At 36.5% G+C, this 23,587-nt stretch overlaps 1 protein-coding gene across 1 annotated transcript in view; it reads right to left on the reverse strand.

The window, feature by feature from the left end:
* Positions 1 to 4,212: 4,212 nt before the first annotated feature.
* The window catches only part of grip2a (glutamate receptor interacting protein 2a), a 34,626-nt gene continuing 15,251 nt past the window's right edge, over positions 4,213 to 23,587 (reverse strand). The window contains exons 8-24 of the mRNA XM_081348732.1: positions 22,426 to 22,573; positions 21,614 to 21,768; positions 17,338 to 17,460; positions 16,409 to 16,579; positions 15,934 to 16,120; positions 14,879 to 15,024; positions 14,687 to 14,767; positions 14,389 to 14,452; positions 14,132 to 14,277; positions 12,816 to 12,960; positions 12,473 to 12,612; positions 12,156 to 12,347; positions 11,090 to 11,240; positions 8,087 to 8,207; positions 6,267 to 6,434; positions 6,033 to 6,179; positions 4,213 to 5,429 (exon numbers count right to left, since the gene is read on the reverse strand). Of these exons, the coding sequence (XP_081204858.1) occupies positions 5,235 to 5,429; positions 6,033 to 6,179; positions 6,267 to 6,434; positions 8,087 to 8,207; positions 11,090 to 11,240; positions 12,156 to 12,347; positions 12,473 to 12,612; positions 12,816 to 12,960; positions 14,132 to 14,277; positions 14,389 to 14,452; positions 14,687 to 14,767; positions 14,879 to 15,024; positions 15,934 to 16,120; positions 16,409 to 16,579; positions 17,338 to 17,460; positions 21,614 to 21,768; positions 22,426 to 22,573 (2,480 nt within the window). The 3' untranslated portion in view covers positions 4,213 to 5,234. The remainder of the gene's footprint in view (positions 5,430 to 6,032; positions 6,180 to 6,266; positions 6,435 to 8,086; positions 8,208 to 11,089; positions 11,241 to 12,155; positions 12,348 to 12,472; positions 12,613 to 12,815; positions 12,961 to 14,131; positions 14,278 to 14,388; positions 14,453 to 14,686; positions 14,768 to 14,878; positions 15,025 to 15,933; positions 16,121 to 16,408; positions 16,580 to 17,337; positions 17,461 to 21,613; positions 21,769 to 22,425; positions 22,574 to 23,587) is intronic.

Raw genomic sequence — 23,587 nt, forward strand, 5'->3', positions numbered from 1 at the left:
TGTGGCTGTAACTCTTGTACGATGAGGTTCTTAAATGTTCTTGAAGAAAAATGAATGTACCTCCGCTTCGGGCGGATGCTGTGCACAGTCATGCACACTCACATGTAAGACATAAGCAAACCTTAACGCTCTGTCCTTTCAGTCTCTCATTGAACTATAGTGATCACTGCCATCGCACACATCGAGTTCCTTTAACACTGTAGGCAGCTCTGTTCACTAATATAAGTATCATTTGATGCACTATTATGAGCGTCATTCACTGTAAGCTGATCCGAGAGCTGATGATTATCAACAGCCGTTTGGAAGCACTTTACTAGCTCTTCATGTACAGCGAGATCCGAAAGTCTGAGACTATGGCTGTGTTCGAAATCGCATTCACTATTCCCTACATTACTCCACTAATATAGTCCACTTGAAGGAGTGAGTGAAGACGAGGACGACACTGAGTGCGACGGACGGGCTGCCGCTTTCGCAGTTTGTGCTTGCCTGTTTAATATACAAAACTAGCAGCTCCAGTAGTAAGATGAAAATACTTATCTTGAACTCTGTCATGGAAACTATAACCTTAACTAAACAATTTAATAATAATTTAAAACGGAATTTATACCTGTACGATATTATGCTGTACCCACATTGGACCAGCGCGGCTGCAGCGCCATCTTCTGGTCAGACACGGGAATTCATTCAGCGCTTGACTCTCACAGTGCATTATGGGTATTCTCTAACTGCTGAGTGTACATCATTTGTACACTCGTTATTGTGGGTTTGGATGAGTGCACTCGATTACTTCCACTATGGTTTCGGACACCACTACAAATGGCTGTCTCCTCAAATAGTGCACTTTTTAAGGGTATAGGGGGCGATTTTGGACACAGCCTATACAAGTCAAAATGCTTCTATATATTTTTATTTTAGTTTAATTTTAACATTTTTTTAAATCTTAAAACTTTTCTACTTCCCCTCTATGATAAAAAACTACTAACTTCAGGGAATTTCTACTTTTTTCAAGAAAAGGACTTGATCAATCTTATTTTAATCATTTGGTATTGTATACATAGAGACTGGTTTTCCAAAAAAAAATTGAGAATTTCAATTCATAAAAAAAGTTTTTTGTTTTTTTTTCAGATTTAATGTGAATGCTTATGAAATGTGTGTATATTTATTTATCAGATTGTTTTCATTGTGAATTGTACTAGGCAGACTAATAAGCAATGTAAGCTTAGGGCCCCAACAAATACCCAGAGGCCCGTATAAACCAATTTGACAATGAATATTTGACCTTTTATTTAGAAATGAAGAAAAAATGGTTGTTTTGCATAGTTTGGCATGTTGGGGCCCCACACCAGGAATTGATTAGGGCCCCCAAATCACTGCCCCTGATCAGCATAAACATTTGAGGTAAAAAAGCTGACATGAACAAAACCTGATGAGCTAAAGCACCTTGTGCTACAATGTACAAAGAGTCACATGATCAATGTCACTACTAATGAACTTGCTAAGTTAGATTTTGATTGCCACACGTTTCAGACTTTTGGAGGCCGCTGTATATCACGATTGAACACAGCCAAACCGCTCGTCATCATAAAGCCATCAGCTTTCAGAATGAGCGCAGGAAACCTGGGCGTTATGTCCTTGCACAGAGACACTGCCATTTCCCTCTCTGGACTAAAAATGAGATTGTTTCTTTAGCCTTAAAACGTCTAAATAAATATTCAAGCTAATCACCAACAGCAAAGAACTGCCCCTGATAATGCCTCTGTGTCCTTTACCTTTGACCATCCAGCCCTCCATAAACACCATCCTCAAGGTCGACCCTCTCCGCCCCCAATGTCTTTGTACACATCAGGGCTGCGTTCGAAATCACACACTTCCCTACTATATAGAAGGCAAAAAACAGCATGTGACATATGAAGTATATCCGAATTTACAGCACTCATAAAAAAGTAGGTAAAAAGTACCCAGATGACCTACTAGTACCGGTGAGATCCTGAGCGATGGACACTTTACTATCCCATGAGGCCACGGGAGAGGATTTGTGAATGGAGGTGAAGCGACTAAACTGATAATGACAACAGGGCGAATGTAGTACGTCCGGATTACATTCATACTATATGGACCAATGCTCACAAAATTAGTATTTATTCAAAATAAGTACCTACTCAAGAGAATATGCGATTTCGGACGCAGCCCAGATCATCCAACCTGACCTATGACCCCTGAACCCTCACCGATCTTGAGCTATCCATTAACTAAGCAAGTGTTTGCTCATTTGTAGTATTTTCATTTATCTGAAATTTGCCTTTTTGTATTTAACCATTTTATACTGTACCTGATGTGATTGGTCATTTGCCTATATTTTTTCTGAACGTATTCAGACATTTATATTTAAACGTTGATTAGTTGTCAGCCTAAAAGCAACTAGCAGTGTGCAATATTTGTAAACAACGGGCTTTGTCCATTTTTATTATAATTTCAGCTGGAAAATACTGTAATATGATGAAAAACAAGAAGTTTAAGATGAAATTTTTCATTCACATTTTGCTGTACTATAAGGTAACTTGATTAAACAAAAACAAACGAAAAATCTTGTAAAACCAAAGTAGTTTTGTGACAGACCATTCTAGATGCATATTGCATCTTTCAGACAAAATAAAAATGTCCAATCTTGCTATGTGTTGTGTAAAGTCTGTTCAGAAATGTGTTTACCTGCTTTAATGATGTGGACCAGGACAAGCTCACATCAAAGTGAACCCCAATGGAATTCTTCTTTTTTCATATCAAAGATTAAACTTGCAATATTAAAATGGCTGATAAATCAATTGTGTGATTATGACTTTGAACACAATGATCTTAAGGGACTCACTCTTTTACAGCTTATTTAACACATAAACAAGAGTCATTTTTAACAATATATGAATTCGACATTTTGGAAGTCAAATCCTCCGCACTCTCGAGCTCTAAGGATCGTCATTTAGTCAGGTTATTTGAACATTGATTCAAGATTCATTCCGACCGGACCATTGAATCAGCGAGTTGTAGCTTGATAAATGAGGCAGTCGGATGATTAGCCCAGTTCACGACAAAAACATTCAGGGGTGCGTTTCCCGAAAGCATCGTTGGCCAACTATGGTCGCAAGTTCATCGCAATGTCCATTGAACTCTATTGGTAACGACGGAACTTGCGACCATAGTTGGCCAACGATGCTTTCGAGAAACGCACCCCAGTGCAATTAGTGAACCAATTCAACAGGTTCATTGAAAAGAATCAGATGTCAAATGCTCCGCACGATCGAGCTCCGACTCCGAACCGAGGTCAAGGTAAAGCTCGAGTGTGCGGAGGATTTGACTTCCAAAATGACGGATTTTTATATTGTTTATTGGAAAAAAGTTATATTTAGGTTATAAATGACTCTTGTTTATGTGTGAGAAATTCTCTTGTGAGAAATGACCAATTCTTTTAGTTGATTCAAGACTCTTTCCCACTGGATCACCGAGTCCTAGCTTGAAAAATCCAATTCATGATGATTCATTCCGTGCGAATCACTTTGTGAATGAGTTCAACAAAAATAATTGACTCAAACGAATAATTCATCACGATTCGGACATCAACAGTCACCTCTCGGTGAGGAATGTGTTTTTCTGAAATGTAGTGGAGTAAAAAGTAGCCTAATATATTTGTAAAATATATTTGAATTGAAATTAATATACTCTATGTACAACTTTAAATATGTACTGAAATACAGTAACAAAATGAATGTTACTGTCCCAGGGAGTGGAAAAGTTAAAGAGAAAAATATAAATAAAAAAACATGTATTTAAATAAATTGATATATTAGATTAAAATACAATGATTTTATTAAAAAAAATGTTTGATTAAAATTAATAAAATTTTATCTAAGTGAATAAATGCATTTGATGAAACTAAATGAAACCTGATTTAAATAAAATTAAGGAAAGCATAGTATAAAGAAGTCAAATAAAATTGTATTTAAATAAATTTGATTAAAATAATTTAAATGAATAAAATACATCTAACAGTACAGTACTACAGTGATGCACAATGATGTAATAGAAACTAGATATTTTACACATTTATAATATTGATTATTCAAAGTATAAATAGGGTCTTTATACATGAATATAGCTGTTACATGTTAGGATATGGGACTCCCACAAGGATGCATGGCATCTAAAACTTTGAAAAGCCCTGCGTTAGGCCTAATATTTCCTCAGATCAGAATCCACCCTTGGCCTAAATTAGGAGTCGTGTCAAGCGGCTTCGGCTTCCAGTATCTGACAGCGCGGTGAGGTGTGGGACAGCTCCTCTCCACCTCGTGACAACACTGTCGACATCCTGACAGGCACACGCGGTGGAACCACAGGACGGCTGATATTCTTTCCAGAGAGACAGAGCTTTGGTTTTTATCCTTTATTTTCTTTAAAAAAAGGAAAAGATCATTTCAAACCCTAGAATATTAAATGTACATCTTATTCATGGCATTCTACATAATTGACATCCAGGAAATAGAGGATTGAAGGTAAACAATACACAGACATGGATCTCCTATTAAAAGTTACACTTAAAATAAGCTCCTTTGAAGGACTTCAGATCACTTAAAAAATCAGAATTTATTCCTGGATTGTATCAGGACGTAAAGCCTTAAAATCCTCGTAAAACGCCTTAGGGTACACAAAAGACATCACATGCACCTGAAACATTCACTGAACATACAAACTGAGCTTTTCATCAGAAAAAAAAAAAATCGATTGTCAGACTGTCATGGTTTTGATCTCACAGAGAGATTTTTATCTGTCTAAACTGACAACATGGTTTGAAGTTTCTCTGTGTGTTTTGTAAAAACCTGCAGATCTGAATCATCAAAGAGTTCTCATGGACGGGAGAAACCGAACGAGTGTATATCATTTATTTATAATAGCAACAAAAGTGGCGTGTGTGAAGATGAACTTGACATGTTTTGTGTAACTAAAAGTGAACATAAAACTCGTGTGCCTCTGTGAGCGTTCAAATAAACTTATTTGGTGGAACATAAAAAGCAGCGGTGGATCCTAACTTGTGCCAAAAACATTGAACTTAGCTTGAAAATTATAAAATAAATAAATATTAAAATAATAGTGTTAATGTGTCCCCTGTGAAGGTGAGAGACAGAACCTTTTATGTGGAAAAAAACTGAAAGAAAGTTGTGCTCTGTGTTTGTGCTGCTCATTTTTGGGAATCAGAGGTCAACTCTTCTTGGATTTTGTGAAGAAACCACAGATGATTCAGAAGGGTCCTGACAGTCTTTAGGTGGCCAAATGTTTGCCTGAGCGAGAGGGTTTCTGCTAATGACCAGCTGCAGATGCTCTCCGGCCTCTGTGATCAGAGGCACAGCTAGACAACAGTCAAAGTCACGAGTCCGTGCGTGATTGACCTGTTAATAAACAAGCAAACCAAATCAGAAGGTTTGAACTGTTTCTTTGGCGTTCAATTATTGTCCACGACCATTCAAAAGTTTGAGGTTGGTGAATTTATTTCATGTTTTTGAAAACAGTCTCTTCTGCTCACCAAAGCTTTTATTTGATCATAAATATAGTAAAAACAGTAATACCGTGAAATATTATTACAATTTTACAATGTTTTCTATTTTAATATATTTTTAAATGTTATTTATTCCTGTGATGGCAATTTTCAAACATTTCTTATTATTATCAATGTTGAAAACAGTCGTGCTGCTTAATATTCTTTGTGGAAACCATGATTCTAATGTATAGAAAGTGCAAAGGCATTTTTTGTAACATTATAAATGCCTTTACTGTCACATTTGAACAATTTAATAAATCCTTGCTGAATAAAAGTCATTAATTTCTTTCTTTTTTTTATTATCTTACTGACCCCTTAGGAAAACTGTCAAGGTTAGGAAGGAATAGTTCAAACTTCCAAAATATGGGTGACATGAGGGTGAGTAAACAGTGAGATTTTCCGTTTTTGGGTGAACTATCCCTTTAAGAAAAGGTCAGCTGTTTGAATGCATCACCTGTAGAATACGATCGTAAGGCCGTAACCCAGCTCGGTCCGCAGGCCCATCAGGACGGATCATGTTCACATAAACACCCTTTTCCAGCAGACCATCGGACACGCTGAACCCATAATCCCTGCTGTCAACATCCTTCCGTAAACAGATCTGAGAGAGGAGGAGAGAATAAAGATCTGTCCGGTAGAGAATAAGACATAATTCAGACCCTGGAGCTGCTGGGAGAGTGAACATCACCTTATGAAGCTCTAATGGCATGGACGGGCTGGTGTCCTTCACGTCCTCGGGTACAGCTGTGTTCTCTGAGGTCCTCTCCGGGCTCAGTGCTAGAGCTTTGGTCCTGCTTTCATTCTGCTTCTCGCCGTCTTCGCTCAAACTCAGTGTGCTGCCTGACATTATAGTAGCCTACAGAGGAAATAAAACACACTTGTATACAAACTGCACTACCTTTGATTTGGAACAACATGAGGGTTTAGAGAATTCTGGAATTTTTCAAGACAACTCAAACGTAGCGCCTTTCAATGCACAGTCAGTGTTCTGAAGCAGATTTAGGGTGTGTTCACACTTAGCAGGTTTGGTTCGATTAAAACAAACCCTGGTGTGATAGCTCTGTTAGTGCGGTTCATTTGAATAAGTGTGAACGCTGCCATCTGAAAAGAAAAGGGCGCTGAAAAGATGGGTCTCGTCCGCTTCCAAACGTACTCTGGTGCAGTTCGAATGAAATATGAACTCAAGACAGACCACAGACATGTAAACGAACCAAAAATAGGACATGATGTCACAAGATGTGACCCTAAAAAGGACAGAATGCTCAAGCATATCTGTTTTTTCTCGTCATAGTCGCGATGTTGCCCATCACAGTTCGGTAAAGGCATCAGAACGGCATCTCCTCGCAGCAAATCTTCATTTGTGTGTGTGACGGAGCGATTCCTGACACTGTTTTGACTCCTTCACACATTTTATAAGCTCTTCACGAGTTCTCAGCTGGTCAAAATACCATCATATGTAGACTACACACATACAACGAGCGTATTTAGCCCAAAACACAATCAGGTTGTGAACACATCCCTATGCCTTTAGGTTCAGTGTCTTTAGGTTTGGTGTTCAAGTGCCAATGTGAACGCTAAGCAGACCAGGTCCGGACCAAACAAACTAAGCGAACCGGAATACAAGTGTGAACACACCCATTAGATAAAGGCCGGTTTCTCCTTACTACAAATTGATTACATGTCTAATCCAGGTTTATGTCTTCTCAATGATGATTCTGACTTCTGTATAAGTTCATTGCAAAAGAGAATGGGTTTAATACAATAATACAGAACTGGTTTACTCCGCACATGTGTGCAAAAACATATTGGATTCATAGCCTCCATAAAATAGTGACTTGTGAATGTACAACAGCACGAATTAACAAGGCTAAGCCTAGTACCATTGATGCATGGCAATGTTTTTCTTCCAACATAGTGGACTATATAAAGGAATAACTATATAGTCTTTTTTTTCTTTTTTCTTCTTTCATATTGTTAAATTATTGATAATATGTCTGTTGCTCCCCCTTCCCTGTCTGTTTGCTTGAATGAATGTTATTTTGTTATTTCTAAAGACAATAAAAAGTTGATAAAAAAAAAAAGATAAAGGCCGGTTTAGTTGTAAACAGGAGTAAACAATTCTCAGAAAGCATCAATGAAGATACCAATGGTCTCAAGTCAAAAAGTTTGTCAGAGTTTGATACGAGTTTAATAATTTCCACATGTAGAGCAGTCATTTAAGCGAAAATGTTGAGAAATATAGGGTATGGCTTTCATTTCAATTAGTGGCATCTCTTATTTCAGGCAGAATTACAATAATGTGATGCTGTTCCTTACTGTGATTGACAATTACTTATAGTGTGTGGGGGAAAATTGGTTGAAAATGACTTACATTGGGTTAAGGATTTTGGTATAGATGCTGGTCAAATGGCCAAGTAATTTAAACAGGGAGACACAATGATTAAATCCTGCACAATTAACACAGACAAGGAACACAGATCGTTAGAGTTGATTCCCAATTGCATTTACCTCAAGTTCCCGCAGGATTTCCGATTGGCCGCAGGTCTCCAGATCCTGAAGAGCTTGTGACCAATAGTTCTCCTGAGCGTCTGTATTGTTGTGGTTGTGACAGCATGCTGGACTGACAGATCTGTGTCAATGCAAAGCAACCTGGGTAATGTAAGGCCAGGTGTACTATTGGAAACGGAGCTATCTCTCTCTCTCTCTCTCTCTCTCTATAAAACTGTACTGTATGGCATAACTGAAAGTCACCGTAAAAGATCCTTCTCAACTACAAGAACACGGCGGTTAGAGAAAGAGAAACACACAGATGTGTCTGAAGAGGCCGTGAACTAGTTCCAGCGATAAAAGAATAGAATTATGAAAATGAGCAAAAAAGAAGCACACAAGGGCAGATGACAGCATGTGGCCGACGGATGATTAGTAAGGCAGACGAGAGACAGAAAACCTGAGAAAAAATAGAAAAGAGAAAAGTAGGACCATACAGAGACTGTGGAAGCAAACAGGCTAGCAGACAGTGTGTATGTTTAATGAGCGTTTCACCACAGAAATAAAAACAGCAACATTAGGTTCGAAAACCTCATATTGTTTCATCTAGGCATAAAAAAAAGGCATTTCACTTTCCACTGGGATCATCAAAGTTACTTATAAAATCACAGACAAAATGTTAACTTGTACAGGAGAATCTCATTCTGTAAAAAAGTTCACAGTATATTCTTTTTTATGGTATTGTGTGTAGAATTTATTACAATTAAATGGCGCTGTCATTTAAGCAGCTTAGTGCTCAAAAATCTCAAATATTTGGGTCTGTATTACAGTACATTAATCGCTTGTTTATGTTCGGATTCATTTTTACTACTTGCTGCTGTTTGTCACTTTTAGTTAAGTTTTGTAATGTTTATCTACTGTAAATATGTGCATATACATATGAACCATATACACAACCACTCAAAAGTTTAGGGTCAGATTTATTTTATTTTTTAAATGAATACCTTTATTCAATAAGGATGCATTAAATTGATCCAAAGTGACAGTAAAGACATTTATATTGTAACAAAAGATTTCTATTTCAAATTAATACTGTTCTTTTGAACTTTCTATTCATCTGTTCATGAAGACTGGAGTAATGATGCTGAAAATTCAGCTTTGCATCACCGGAATTAAAATGTGAAAATATTAACTAATATTATTCTATTTAGATTCTCAATAATGTAATATAAAAATACTGTAAATAATGCAAATCATTTTTATTTAAATCAGCATAGCCCAATGATGTACGAATGTGTTACAAAATTATACTGGTGTTCAAGGACAAGCATTAAGCTGGTTTAGATCGTATTTATCTGACCGCTACCATTTTGTTTATTTAAATGGAGAAAAATCGATCATAACTCCAGTAAACTATGGAGTGCCGCAGGGATCTGTGTTAGGCCCTCTATTATTCTCAATATATATGCTGCCACTTGGAAATATTATAAGGAAACATGGAATTAGTTTCCATTGTTATGCTGATGACACTCAAATCTATATTTCATCACGGCCAGATGAAAACGCTAAATTATCCAAATTGACAGAGTGTGTTAAAGATATAAAAGATTGGATGACGCATAATTTTCTTTTATTAAATCCAGACAAGACAGAGGTAATACTTATCGGTTCAAAAAACCACCCACAAAACCTCTCACAATACAACTTTAACATAGTAGGATGTCCTGTTACTTCATCCTCAACAGTAAAAGACCTGGCTGGGTGTTATATTAGACTGCAACCTGTCTTTTGAAAATCATATTTCATATGTTACAAGAACAGCCTTTTTCCACCTTAGAAACATTGCTAAGCTACGTAATATGCTATCAGTTTCTGATGCAGAAAAGCTAGTTCATGCATTTATGACGTCGAGACTAGATTACTGTAATGCTTTATTAGCCGGTTGTCCTGCATCCTCAATAAACAAGCTACAGTTAGTCCAAAATGCCGCCGCTAGAGTTCTTACTAGATCAAGAAAATATGATCATATAACACCAATTTTATCATCACTACATTGGTTACCTATAAAGTTCTGTATTAATTACAAGGTATTGCTACTGACTTATAAAGCCCTAAACGGCTTAGCTCCAGTTTATTTAACGGATCTTCTATCGCCCTATAATCCATCGCGCTCTTTAAGATCACTAAATTCAAGGCTTTTGGTCATACCTAGGATATCTAGGTCCACCAAAGGAGGGAGAGCATTTTCACATTTAGCTCCAAAACTCTGGAATAGTCTTCCGGATACTGTTCGTTGCTCAGACTCGCTCTCCCAGTTTAAAACTAGATTAAAGACGCATCTCTTCAGCCAGGCATTCATATAATACTTTTAATCCTACAGTTAAATCCGGTCTCTAGTTCATAAACGCCAGAGGAGAACTGGCCCCCGACTGAGCCCGGGTTCTCCCAAGGTTTTTTTTTCTCCATTAGGTCACCTGATGGAGTTTTTCGGTTCCTTGCCACTGTTGCCTTTGGCTTGCTCAGTTGGGGATATTTGGGGATATTTAATTGAATTAATCAATCAACGATACTATTGATCAGCATTACCAAACGTAGACGTTCCACTAGAAACAAACATTGATGTATTGTTCTAATTTATTACTGTGAAGCTGCTTTGATACAACCTGTGTTGTGAAAAGCGCTATATAAATAAACTTGACTTGACTTGACTTGTTACAATTCAAATAATATATCTTTGAAATATGACCTGGACATGTTCTTGACAGATTTCATGAGGTTCACTTGCATACATTTACATGGGAAATAATAATTGACAGACCAAGAGAAAGAATAACAGCCACATGATTGTGTGTTAGTAACAAAAGCTATAAAACAAACTGAAATGTTCGTATGCACAAATGTCCTTCTCATACCAAAAAAAAAACCTTCTTTTAATCTTCTAGTTCCTGACTAGTATCTCTAAGATAATACAGACAATGTATTGTAACAGAAGAATCAACAAGCTGTGTCCCTGAACAAACTCACCCAGAGTACGTCCAGTCCTCTTCGCCCAGACTCCCATCATACGTCGCAGTACGGTGGGCGTGTCTTCTGGAGATCAGCGGGCTCCTGTGATTGGTCGGTCTCCAGTCATTGGGGTGAAGAGTGAAATCGGATGCTCTATGAATATAGACACCTGAAAATAAAGGTTTAGGTTTGCTTATATACAAACTTGAATAAGATTTGAGAGCTACGGTAAAGGGGAAGATTGTGCACAATATTTAGAGGGATTTTTTTGTCCTTTTGGAGTTTAAAAGCACTGTATGCTTACATTGTGTGGAACAGTAGCTTGAAAATTCTGCTAAATTTCTTCTTTTGTGCTCAACGAAGAAAGTCATACAGATAAGGACATTATGAGGGTGAGTAAATTATGACATTTCATTTTTGGGTGAACTTTATAAACTTTATAAACTATTGTTATAAACCTCACAGATTTCATAATCCTCAATATCACCACATAATGAATTAACTCAAATTAAATGAATAAATGATACTACTAATACCAGTAAATCAAACCTTACATACAGTACACTCATGTTAAGTGAAATATACTACTTAGCAAATGTCAACTGCTTGATTGTTATATTATCAAATAATGTAAACTATATTATCATCCAGTGATACAAGTTGGATATATAGTAGTTTTACTTCACCTGCGTACATACAGTATCCTCACAGAAATTGACTGATCGTTTATACTGTTGCAAAATGTTACTATGTTATTGCCCAGCTCTTTATATAAAGTTGGATATTTATTATTTCTATATACATTAAGTATACTCACGTAAAGCAATATATACTATATATTTAATCTCAACTGCCTGATTTTTTTTTGTCACAAACTATAAGGGTATGCGGCTGTAAAGGCATGAAGAATTATAAACATTAACATCATGATTTTCTGTAAAGCTGCTTTGAAACAATGTGTACTGTAAAAAAGTGTTATACACTTAATAAATGACTCTCAGGACATATTCCACATTTCACTTTAGCCCGCCCTTGGTCACATTCAATTAGGTTATTCTTCATCTAATCCCAGGGACTTCTGTACCTTGACTTCCATAGCCGGCGTCCAGGGCCGAGCTATCCCATGAGTCCATGGCTGAATCTAGACTGGGCGGTGTGGTCAGACGGTGAAGTTCAGAGTATTTACCCCGCCTGAGAGAATCTGAGCGATCGTCCTCCATGTCGCTCACGCATGAAGCCGTCCTGGACGGGCTGCCCCTTTCCGACTCATAAAGTGCTGGAAAGGGCAGATGTGGGTCGCGAGGACAAGCATTGATGCATTATTCATAGACATGCTCTTCCCAGTGGATTATATGTCGGAAATGTTTACATGCATACATACATCTTAATTCTGACACTTACGATCAGATCGTTTCTTGATCTTGAGCGTAACCGTGTCTCCAGCGGTCTGCAACAGGTGGATGGCCTCGCTCAGAGGTTTCCCCTTTAGACTCATGTTATTGATGGCCAAGACACGGTCACCGATATGAAGAGCGCCAGTCCTTCACACACACACAATCTCATGCATTAGTCAGAAAACACTCACTGCACTGCAGTTCCCACACTACCCACTAGATTTCAGATGTGAGCTTGCTGTTCACGATGTCAGATGATGTGTGTTATGAAACATGCACATTTGAGGGTGTGTATTATTCATGTACTGCTGCACGAAGCACTAGATGAGGTTGTGAGTGTTTGTGTGCACCTGTGCGCAAGGCCGTTGCGGGTCAGGCTGGAGATCAGGATGGGATTGAAGGGCTCTTCAGTGCCTGAAATGGTGATTCCAAGAGGACCTCCGTGTCTCTTGAGCTCTACTGTGAATATGACCGAACCTGACGACTCTAATTCATCTACAATATACAGAGACATACGGAAGTTAAAAGGGCATAAATGAATAGGTTAAGAAACAGTGTGATTTTTAAGATTTAATTAGTGTTATTTTGGTGTCACTTATGTAATATTATATTATGTATTCATATTTTTAATTAGAAGCAAAAATTGATGCACCTTTTGATGGAAATAACATCACAACATTTATTTCCATCAAGAGGTGGTCAAGATCTTGAATTGACAGTGCAAGAGTCTAGCACTTTCAATAAATTTAAGGTCTGGGCACAGAGGTGCTCATTAATGTGCATTTCTTGCACATTAGCATTTCTTAAAGAATACACACACAAACACACCAGGCTTGTGCAAAATTCAGAATTTCAGAATTGGCCTCCATTCAATTCATGAATTGGAATTTGAATTGAATTTACTCCGCCCCACAGGACGTTGAATTGAATTTGAATTGGAATGACAGGAAGTGGAATTAAATTCATGGCAATTCAAAGAAATTCCACACAGTCACACAACAGAAAGAATGTGTTGAGTCTCGCATGCATTCAGAGTTAGGAAGATTACTCTGGAAATGTTATTGCTTACTGTTATTAGTTTCCCATTATAAATGTGGTTTGGATTACTTTATTTGGATAACTTTATCAATGCAAAGCAATTAAGTTGATTAGTAACTAATTGAATTAAACATTTTACCTCAGTAATACAACTAAATATTAATTTTGTAATTTAATAAATTTCATTTCACGTAACTATTTACTCCTCAACCCTGCATACATTTTGTTCTAAAATAGATATTGATCATATTCTTGAAATAAATTACCCCCTCAATGTTGTTTAATTAGTTTTGTTTTTAACATTCATTGGTGGGGGAAAACATATCCTTTCAATGTAATCTGTACAAGTAGTTCAAACTAATATCATTTATAATGCAATCATATCTGACATGTACTGTAAAGCTTCATTGTTAAACACTTCACTTAAAATATGTATATGAATTCCTTTGAATTTTTTATTGAATTGCAATTCTGCTTCCTTTAATTCAAATTCGAATTGTAATTCTAGATCCTGTTTTTGACATCAATTCAAATTCAATTCAAATTCAAGAATTGAATTGGAATTAAGGAGTCATTCTCAATTCAATTCTGAATTGTGCACAAGCCTGAAACACACATACTCACTCACCCAGGTTGTCTTCATCTTTCTGAATTCGCAGTTTGACCATCCCTTCGGCCTGCTGGAGGACCATCATGGCCTCTTCCATCCCACAGTTATCCAGCCGAACATTATCGACGGCCAGCAGACGATCACCTGGCTCCAGAGTTCCTATTCTATTATAAAAGGCCATTTCACATCAATCAGTAAACAAGAAACATCACATCTATCAGTTTGCCTCTTGAAAAGCAAATGAATTGGTTTAATGTGTTGTACTGCAGGTTTACCTATGTGCAATACTGCCTCTCTGTATCTCGGAAATGATCAGAGGTTTTCCTGGCTTCTTGCTTGCTATAAGTCAGAATTCATGGAAGTAGGAAATTTTGCATTATTGCAAAAAACATTATGCAATTACCACCTCAAATATTATATATAATATTATATAGACAGCACTGAATGCTAGGTGCCGAAATTACTATTACAGACAAAAACTGCATTTAATATTCACATAAATATTGATATCTTTATGCATTTGGACTGTAAAATACTATGGATCAACAGCGCCCCCTGTTGTTCAACACTCACCACTGATTGTAATGCCAAGCTCCACTCCACGTCTCTTGGGCAACTTCACCTGAAATGTGCCACTGCTGGGAATGACTGATTCTGAGAGAGATACGCAAGATCACACAGAATTATGCATCAAAAATCTGTGTGTTCACATCACATTTAAAAACAACTTGAATTGCTGATTTTTGAGTGAAATGACATTTGTACCTGCGACATCAAACTCCACCTCCAGCGTGACCTTATTGGCCAGAGCTGCATCTCGGAGCAGCTGATTGGCTTCTTCCAGAGTTCCGTCCTCAGTGGGAATTCCATTAATAGAAAGAAGTCTGTCTCCGACTTGTAACAGCCCACACCTTGAATGCAAAAATAAATTCAACATGCATTCAAAGAAGACACGTGCACACATGTATAACAATACAAGAAAAGAGAAGACAAAGAATATGTTATCAATGATTATAAATGAAGATGCTACATATATTTATTTAAACAAGTGTACAATACCATTCAAAAGTTTGGGGTCTGTAAGATTTTTTTTTCATGTTTTTTAAAGAAATATATTTTCCTCACCAATGCTGCACATTTATTTGATCAAAAACACAGTAAAACAATACATACAAAACATACAATTTAAAATGTTTCCTATTTTAATATACTTTAAATGAAATTTAATTCCTGCGATGTCAAAGCTAAATTTTCAGCAGCCATTACTCTAGTCTACAGTGTCATAGCTTCACATGTTGAAAACAGTTTCTGCTTAATATTTCTGTGCAAACTTTGTTGAATTTATTTGAAATAGAAATAGAGACATAATTTATTTGAAATAGACATTTTTACAAAATTACATGTCTTTTCTGTTAGTGTCGATCAATTTAATGCATCCTTACATCTATTCATTTCTTTAAAAAAAAAAAAAATCTTACTGACCCCAAACCTTTGAATGGCAGTATAGCTTGTAAACATGTTGCCATCATCCATTGATCAACATTACTTAAACACACTCAACATTTATATGTAGTTTAAACCTGCTGGATTGTTTGTGTTTTGATATATTGGACTTGGGACGCCAAAAGAATGATAGCAACTGTGCAGTAACATCTTCAACCCTGCACTGAGCTGTGACATGTGATCTTGGCTGTGCCAAATCAACGCTGTAATGCTGTAAGGCATGTAAATGTACATACATCTATCCACAGGCTCTAAGTGTACAAGACAATGGCGTCAGCATGCATCGCATTTACAGTTGGCCAGCAGCGTCCTCTCACCTTTCAGCAGGTGTGTCAGGCTCGATAAAGCGGACACAGGCAGGCGCTGACAGGGGTTCTGTAGCAAACACTCCCCCCTGTAACTGCAGCCCGAATCCAGTAAGAGGATCTCCTCTTAGAAACACCTCACTGGTTTCTAGATGCACCACCTGACCACCGGCGCCCACTGTACTCGATGCCAGAGACACTGAGAGAGAAGAGAATGAGCAACCTTTTTTGTATTTGACAAGTACAGTAATGACAGATAGATAGATAGATAGATAGATAGATAGATAGATAGATAGATAGATAGATAGATAGATAGATAGATAGATAGATAGATAGATAGATAGATAGATAGATAGATAGATAGATAGATAGATAGATAGATAGATAGATAGATAGATAGATAGATAGATAGATAGATAGATAGATAGATAGATAGATAGATAGATAGATAGATAGATAGATAGATAGATAGATAGAGTTCACTGACAGGAGCTCTTGTGGTCTTTTCTCCGGTGTCTCCTCTTGCTGACAGTGCAGCGAGGGCTGGATGGGTGGGATGGCAGTGTGTTACTGGGGTAGGTGTTGGGATACGTTGACTGGGTGCCACAGTTGTAGCTGTGAAAGCCTGAGGTGTTTGCAGAGATGCCAGATGTCACAGCTGGAGGAAAGAGAAGATTTGAGATTGACAATGCTGGAGTCGCCATGTCTAATCGCATTATGTTTATATATATATAAACATTAAAATAAATAAATATATAAAATGAACTAATAAATAAAAATAAGAAATAAATAGATAATTTAAGCGATTAAATCAAAAATAACTAATAAACAATCATGCAAATAAATAAATATTCATGAATATTCATGCTATTACTTCAAATACATAAGCATAAACAGGAAGTTGCACAATACATTGTGGAATACAGTATTTCACATTGTACGCTGTGCTTTCTATATTAAAAATTTTGGCAAATGTAGTACAGAAGGTCTTCCAGGTGTACATACCGAAAAGAAAAAAAAAGTATAAGTAGTCTAAGTCTATAAGTATGCCATTCTGACCGTACCCTACATGTCATCCTGAACCAGTTAAGCCTGCACCTCAGGCAATTCATTAGATTAAAAATGATTAAAATGCATCATTGCATCTGGTTTATACATTTAGCCCAGTTTCACAGACAGGTCTAAAATGCATGTTTGAGCAGAAAGCAACTTGCTCTGACATCTTATAAAATATTAGTGCCATTGTTTTGTCTCAAGATGCACACCAGTAATGTTTTTTTTCTAGGGCATGTTGATCAAATCTACTTAAACATCCTAATTGAACTACCTAATCCTGGCTTAATCTAAGCCCTGTCTGTGAAACCAGGTCTTAATGTGACAGGACATTATGAAGACGTGCACATAGGGGACACTCACATCGGTGTGAGGGTGTAGGGGTGGTGTGACTCCAGGCTGAGGGTGTTTTTTGGAAAGGCGGAGGAGCGCTGGTGTAGTTCTCACTACAGTCCCACTGGCGCTGACTACTCCTCTGGACACGTACTGCAGGGAAAACATAGACAGACACAAAATGTCCGGTAAATTGGTTATTTCTACTGAAAACATGCTTAATGTTACAGCACTCAGGCTGATATACGCCTGTAGACAGATCTGATGTAGACTGAATGTCAATGATCAGTGAAGCAGTGCGGATCAGAGGGCTGAATCCGAGACGCTGCTCATAGGCATGCGCTTCGTTCGCTCCTTTACACATTTATTCCCCCCATTTCTTTTTCTTTCTCTTACATTTTCGGGCCAGCTCTAGTAAGGCTGACAGCAGCGGAGGAACCATCTTAAAACTCTCTCTTAGCTCACGTTTGGAAACAAATGCTCTGCAAGACAGATAGAGGACATTGTTTGGGATTCTGACAGAAACAGATCCTTCTGACACTATACAGCTGTGTCACTAACGATGCTTAATTAGACATGCAGCGTGTCACACTCGTTAGGAAGAGCCACGCCCATCAGACAGAGAGACATCTGCACATCAAAGAGGTCCTGTGCCTTTCTTTTCGTTTCTCTGTTCCTGATACGGAGCTTTTAGACAATAGAAAGAATAGTCATGCTTTTAAGAGCCTCCAAAAAAAAAAATTAGGCACTGGTCAAACATTTACTGTAACAATGTAATATTTGTGACATGTTACTTGCAAAAAATAGTATGTTGTCAGAATGCATGGCTACTTATGAATGGCCATTAAGATGGTATTTACAGCTAGATGGTGTAATTATGATATCTACCAGCAGAGACTAACTGGACTAAGCTAAATCCTGGTTGAATATTGCACATTTTTGCAAGTATAGTAGTTGGTCTAACAGGTATTCTCTTTAGATTCAGAAAATTAGCATCATATGCACAGTACACATAGTATATATACTGAAAAATAGAACTATGTCATTCAAACATACCCAAAATATCATGGAATGAGTGTTTCCACTGAAATACTTGCCAACAGTTTTGTTATTGTTAACTAAAATTATTAAAAAAAAAAGTATGAATTGAAATAGAACTGATTAATATTTCATTTAAATATTGAAGAACTTAAACTTGAATACTAACAATGACAAAAAAGACAAAAGCACACAAAATCACTAATACTTTAACATTAAAATGAAAAATAAAAATATGAAAAATAAAACTAATTTAAATACTATTAAATACCTAAAATAACACAGTTTGTCAATCTAACAGGCCACTAACCTTACATTTCAAGAGTGAATGAACCAGAATAAAATCTGTTGACTTCCAAGAGACAAGAAATTATTTAAAGATATGTTTGTTCCTTATATGAAAACTGAGCACCACCTGGAGAATTAAAAATGCAAATGGTGGAGGTCATGTTACATTATAATAAAAAATATAGCAGACTACAGTTTGAATGGTTTAACTTTTGTATATTGTGTTCTATGTTAAATACCATTGAAAATGTATATGAAAGAAATTAATACTTTCATTCAGCAAGGGGACATTAAATTGATCAAAAGGGACAGTTAAGGCATTTATACTGTTACAAAGGATTTTCTATTTCATAAAAACACCGCTCTTTTAATAATTCCATTCATCAAAAAATCCTGAAAAAAATTCTCTCAAAACTATTAAGCAGCAACTCTGCACAATTGATAACAATCATAAATGTTTCTTGAGCATCAAATCATCATATTAGAATGATTTCTGAAGGATCATGTGACACTGAAGACTGGAGTAATGATGCTGAATGATCAGCTTTGCATCACAGGAATAAATTACATTTTACAATATATTCAAATAGAAAACATTTATTTTAAATTGCAATAATATTTCACAATATTACAGTTTTTACTGTATTTTTATCAAATAAATGCAGCGAGCATACGAGACTTCTTTCAAAAACAAGAGCTTTTGAACTGTAATGTATTTTACTAAAATTTAAGGATTTGGTCGAGTTTAAAACAGCACAATTTATGTATAATATAAGCCATAATAGGTCACCAGTGCATATACAGGGATTGTTCCAAAAACGAGATTGTGTTTATAATTTCCGGAAGGAACAAATGTTTCAAAAAACATATGTGAGAACGAGTGCAAAGCAGCATTGTGTTTCTTTTGTTGGGATTAATGTGTGGAGTAAGTTGGACCAAGAGCTAAAAGACTGTAAAACCTTAATTCAATTTAAAATTCTTTTGAAGAAATCAATTAGAAAAAAATACATTGAGAATGGATGCTAAGGATGTAAAATGTAAAAATGTATAACTTCATGTATAAGACATTGGCAGCTTTACTGATTATGTTTTTTAAATGCACTGGGATAGGCGCAATAAGCATTTGCTTCTGCCTATTCCATTTCAGACTTTATGTTGATTTATGTCATCATTTGTTAAATGTTTAAATGTCTGAATAAATCTGAATCTAAAGTATTTTAGAACATACTAGTTGGCAGTATTCAGTATATACTGTACTATACACTACAGTATATAATGCTAGTATTCCATTCGGTACATTCCTCAGTTTTCAATTCTGCAGTGTGGAAAATGACTCCACATATGAGATTATTCTGACAGATGAGCTGCCCAGTGAGCTCAAGCTTCAGAAAGAGAGGATGCAGGTGTACAAATCACTTTATAACGGCTGTGCGCCTCTTCATATCGCATTTCTAGAAAATCCAATGATACAGTCAGAATGTGGTTTTCTAGTAACACGGTAAAGCCAGAGTGAAGGCTCTGAGCTCATTGTGTGTGTGTGTGTGTGTGTGTGTGTGTGTGTGTGTGTGTGTGTGTACTCATGTCTGTAGGGTAGGGGAAGACTTGCCTGCAGTCCTCTGCATATTAAGAGTGACTCATGATACTTGTAAGAAAGTGGCCCAAAGCTGGATGCCAACAACCACTACAAACCAACACTGGCACACATAAAGGTCAAAGAAAGACAGAAAGAGAGAAGGAGAAAGGAAGATGAGACAAGGATAGAATCCAGTAAGACCGAAAGCGTAAAGAAGCAGATGTGAACTAAACATCCTTCTGTAAATATGGAGAACAAACACAAATAGGATCTGAATTAAAAAACAGAACTTGTAGATGATGCTCTTATTGTGCTAATGCTGGCAGACAGGCAATCAGTCTGGACGTCCATCTTGTTAAAAACAAATGCATTTGCATAGTGCTAACAGCGCTGTACACAATGATTTTATTTTTTACAATATAAAAATAGTCTGGTAAAAATATACATTTCAAACTGAATGCTACGGTTTTTGTCACGTGATCTCGCTTTATTGAGTTTTTTTATTTCAGCAAGTGGTGTCCAGATAAAATAAATAAATTATATGTGAGATGGTCTGGGAAAAAAATAAACATTTCAAACTGTAGTATGCCATGTTTTTGGTCACAGTTTTTAATTTAGTAAATGGTGTCCAAATACAATAAAAAATAAAATAAATAAAAAATTATGTAAAATGGTACTGCAAAATTAAACATTTCAATGCTTTGATTTTAATTCAGTGGTGTCCAAAAATTTAAATCATATAAATAAACAGTATGTGAAACATCTGGCAAAAAAAATTTAATTTCCAAACGGTATGCTACATTTTTAGTCAGTATTTATTTTAGCAAGTGGTGTCCAAATTTAATAATAATAATAATAAAAAATCAGATAAACAAATAAAATAAATAAAATAAATCTGTGAAATTTATTGCAAAAATAAATATTTCAAACTGTAAAGTTTTGGTCACATGATTAAACTATGTTGAGTTTTAAATTCAGCACGTGGTGCCAAGATAAAATAAATAAATAAATAATTTTGCATTTATGTATAAAACATCTAAACTCTTGGAAGTCTGATGAGTCATAAAATAAATGTTGAAAATTCAGTGGATTATATAATAATTTAATATATTTTAAATGCATTTTCACACTGGAAATGGTGAGTCACCTCAAGTGCAGTGTTCTGTGTAGTAAGCTCTCTTAGTAGGTCATCTGGATATTCCATGTAAACAGAACATTTGCACACTACGTATCTGCATAGTATGTATAGTCTGCAGAGAATTAGTATAAGTAGTATGCTCTTGCAAACAGAGCCAAAGTAAAGTTGCAACACATCTAGATTATCTAAGCATGTGAATATCAGTCACTATGAGCTTTGAGCACGTGTTTAAAGCGATATGTTTTGTAAATGCCGGTGTGCCTGCAGACCTGCGTCATGTGTGCTGTTCTGAGACGGCAGGATCTCTAGTTTGGTGAGCTCTGAGGAGCTGGACAGGAGCTGTTGAGCCTCCATCAGAGAGCAGTGCTCTGTGCTCATGCCATCTATAGCCAGGAGAATATCTCCTACATGCAAAGCACCACATCTGAGAAAAACAGGGAAAGACAGCAAGAGAGAGACAGATAGTGGTGGTAACAAGGAGAGAAAGTCATTTGTGTTGAGCAAAGTGAGAAACAGCGAGAGTGAAAATGACAACAGGCGAGAAGGTGTGAGGTAAAAAAGTGACTGCGAAAGAAGAGGATTGCTAAGTGTTTATTATAGATATATGAAGAAAAGATATAATGCAAATATAATGATTAGTAATATAAATTAGATGTCGACCGATAGTGGATTTTACCGATACCGATATTTAGGTTTGACCGTACATGGCGATAACCGATTTTTGCCGATAACGATAGTTCTACCAATCAACTATCGGTACCGTTATATCGGCCAAACTGATGAATCGGTCGACCTCTAATAGAAATATGATTTAATGTTAGGCAATTATATGTACACAATTTTTTTTAGACAATATTTATTTATTAGTTATAAAAAATATTTGACCATAAGTTGATCTGCATTATCCATTTATGAGGCTGTCAGTATGTTTTGGAGCCAACAAGCTGCTGATAATCGGTCAAATATCAACCAATTGTCCAAATAGTGACAGAATACTCTGCTTGGTAATGTATTTGTGTATGTGATTCTTTTCATGTATCGTTGGATCTAAACGTGTGTGTTTGCATTTGTGTGTGCTCACCTGTCTGCAACACTGGCAGGCTTGATTTTCTGGACTGTAATGACCTGTTTGTTCATGTAGAGGGAGGTAGTGAGACTGAGTCCCAGCACTGATCCCGCGGAGCGCGCGATGTCCACCTGCAGCGGCCCGGAGGACTTCTGGACTGAGTCTGATCCGAGGCCAAACCAGAACCAGAGAGAAGCAGAAAGAGGAGGTATTTCAGTGCTAATTCAGAAATTAGAGAGAGAAGGAAACCACCAACCATATGTTCATTCTTTTTTCAAAACGTTAACAAAACAAAACTTTCTGTTTAAAATGTTAAAGGGTCAATCTAGGGTCCTTTGCACCATGACCTCGAGACCTTTTGTCACCATGACCTTTGGTCGAACATTATTAAAGTTAGAGCTTATTTAGAGATATCAGCCGAATGGCTTAGTGCAGGCGCTAATGGATCCAAGGTTGTATCTCGTAAATTACCCCACTAATAATGCCTGGAATGGTACCAAACTTCTACAGTGGCACAAATAGGTTCTGTACTCATAAAACGAGGCATTGGAAAGTTTGTAAGTACATCAGGAGTTTATTTAAATAACACTTGCCTGATGGCTAATGCTACCGCTAACCCGGACGTCAAAGTCACTTCCGTGATTTGTGAAAAGCCTGTAAAAGTCCTGACAGAAAGCCATGCATAAGGATGTAGTGTAACGACGCCCAGTTCCAGGAATGCACTAATAATTTGTTGGTAGTACCAGTTTGCAACAATTATTAGTTAACACTAAGTTTTTTTGTTTTTTTTTTTGGAACTGGCCGTCGTTACACTACATCCTTATGCATCACTTTCTGCCAGGACTTTTAAATACGAACCATCCCTTTAAAATATGATAAAATAGTAATATTGTTAAATATTTTAAAAATTTAAAAGAGCTGTTTTCTATTTTAGTATTTTTTTAAAATGTAATTTATTCCTCCACATGATCCTTTAGAAATCATTTTAATATGCTGATTTGCTGCTCAATAAACATTTATCATTATTTTCAGTTATTATATTTTTTTTTTCAGGATTCTTTACCGAATAGAAAGTTGAAATGAACCGCAGTTATTTTAAATAGACATCTTTTGAAACATTATAAATGTCTTTGCTGTCACTTTTAATCAATTTAATGCATCCTTGCTGAATAAAAGT

This window comes from Scardinius erythrophthalmus (assembly GCF_964197995.2).
Source record: "Scardinius erythrophthalmus genome assembly, chromosome: 20".
NCBI lineage: Eukaryota > Metazoa > Chordata > Actinopteri > Cypriniformes > Leuciscidae > Scardinius > Scardinius erythrophthalmus.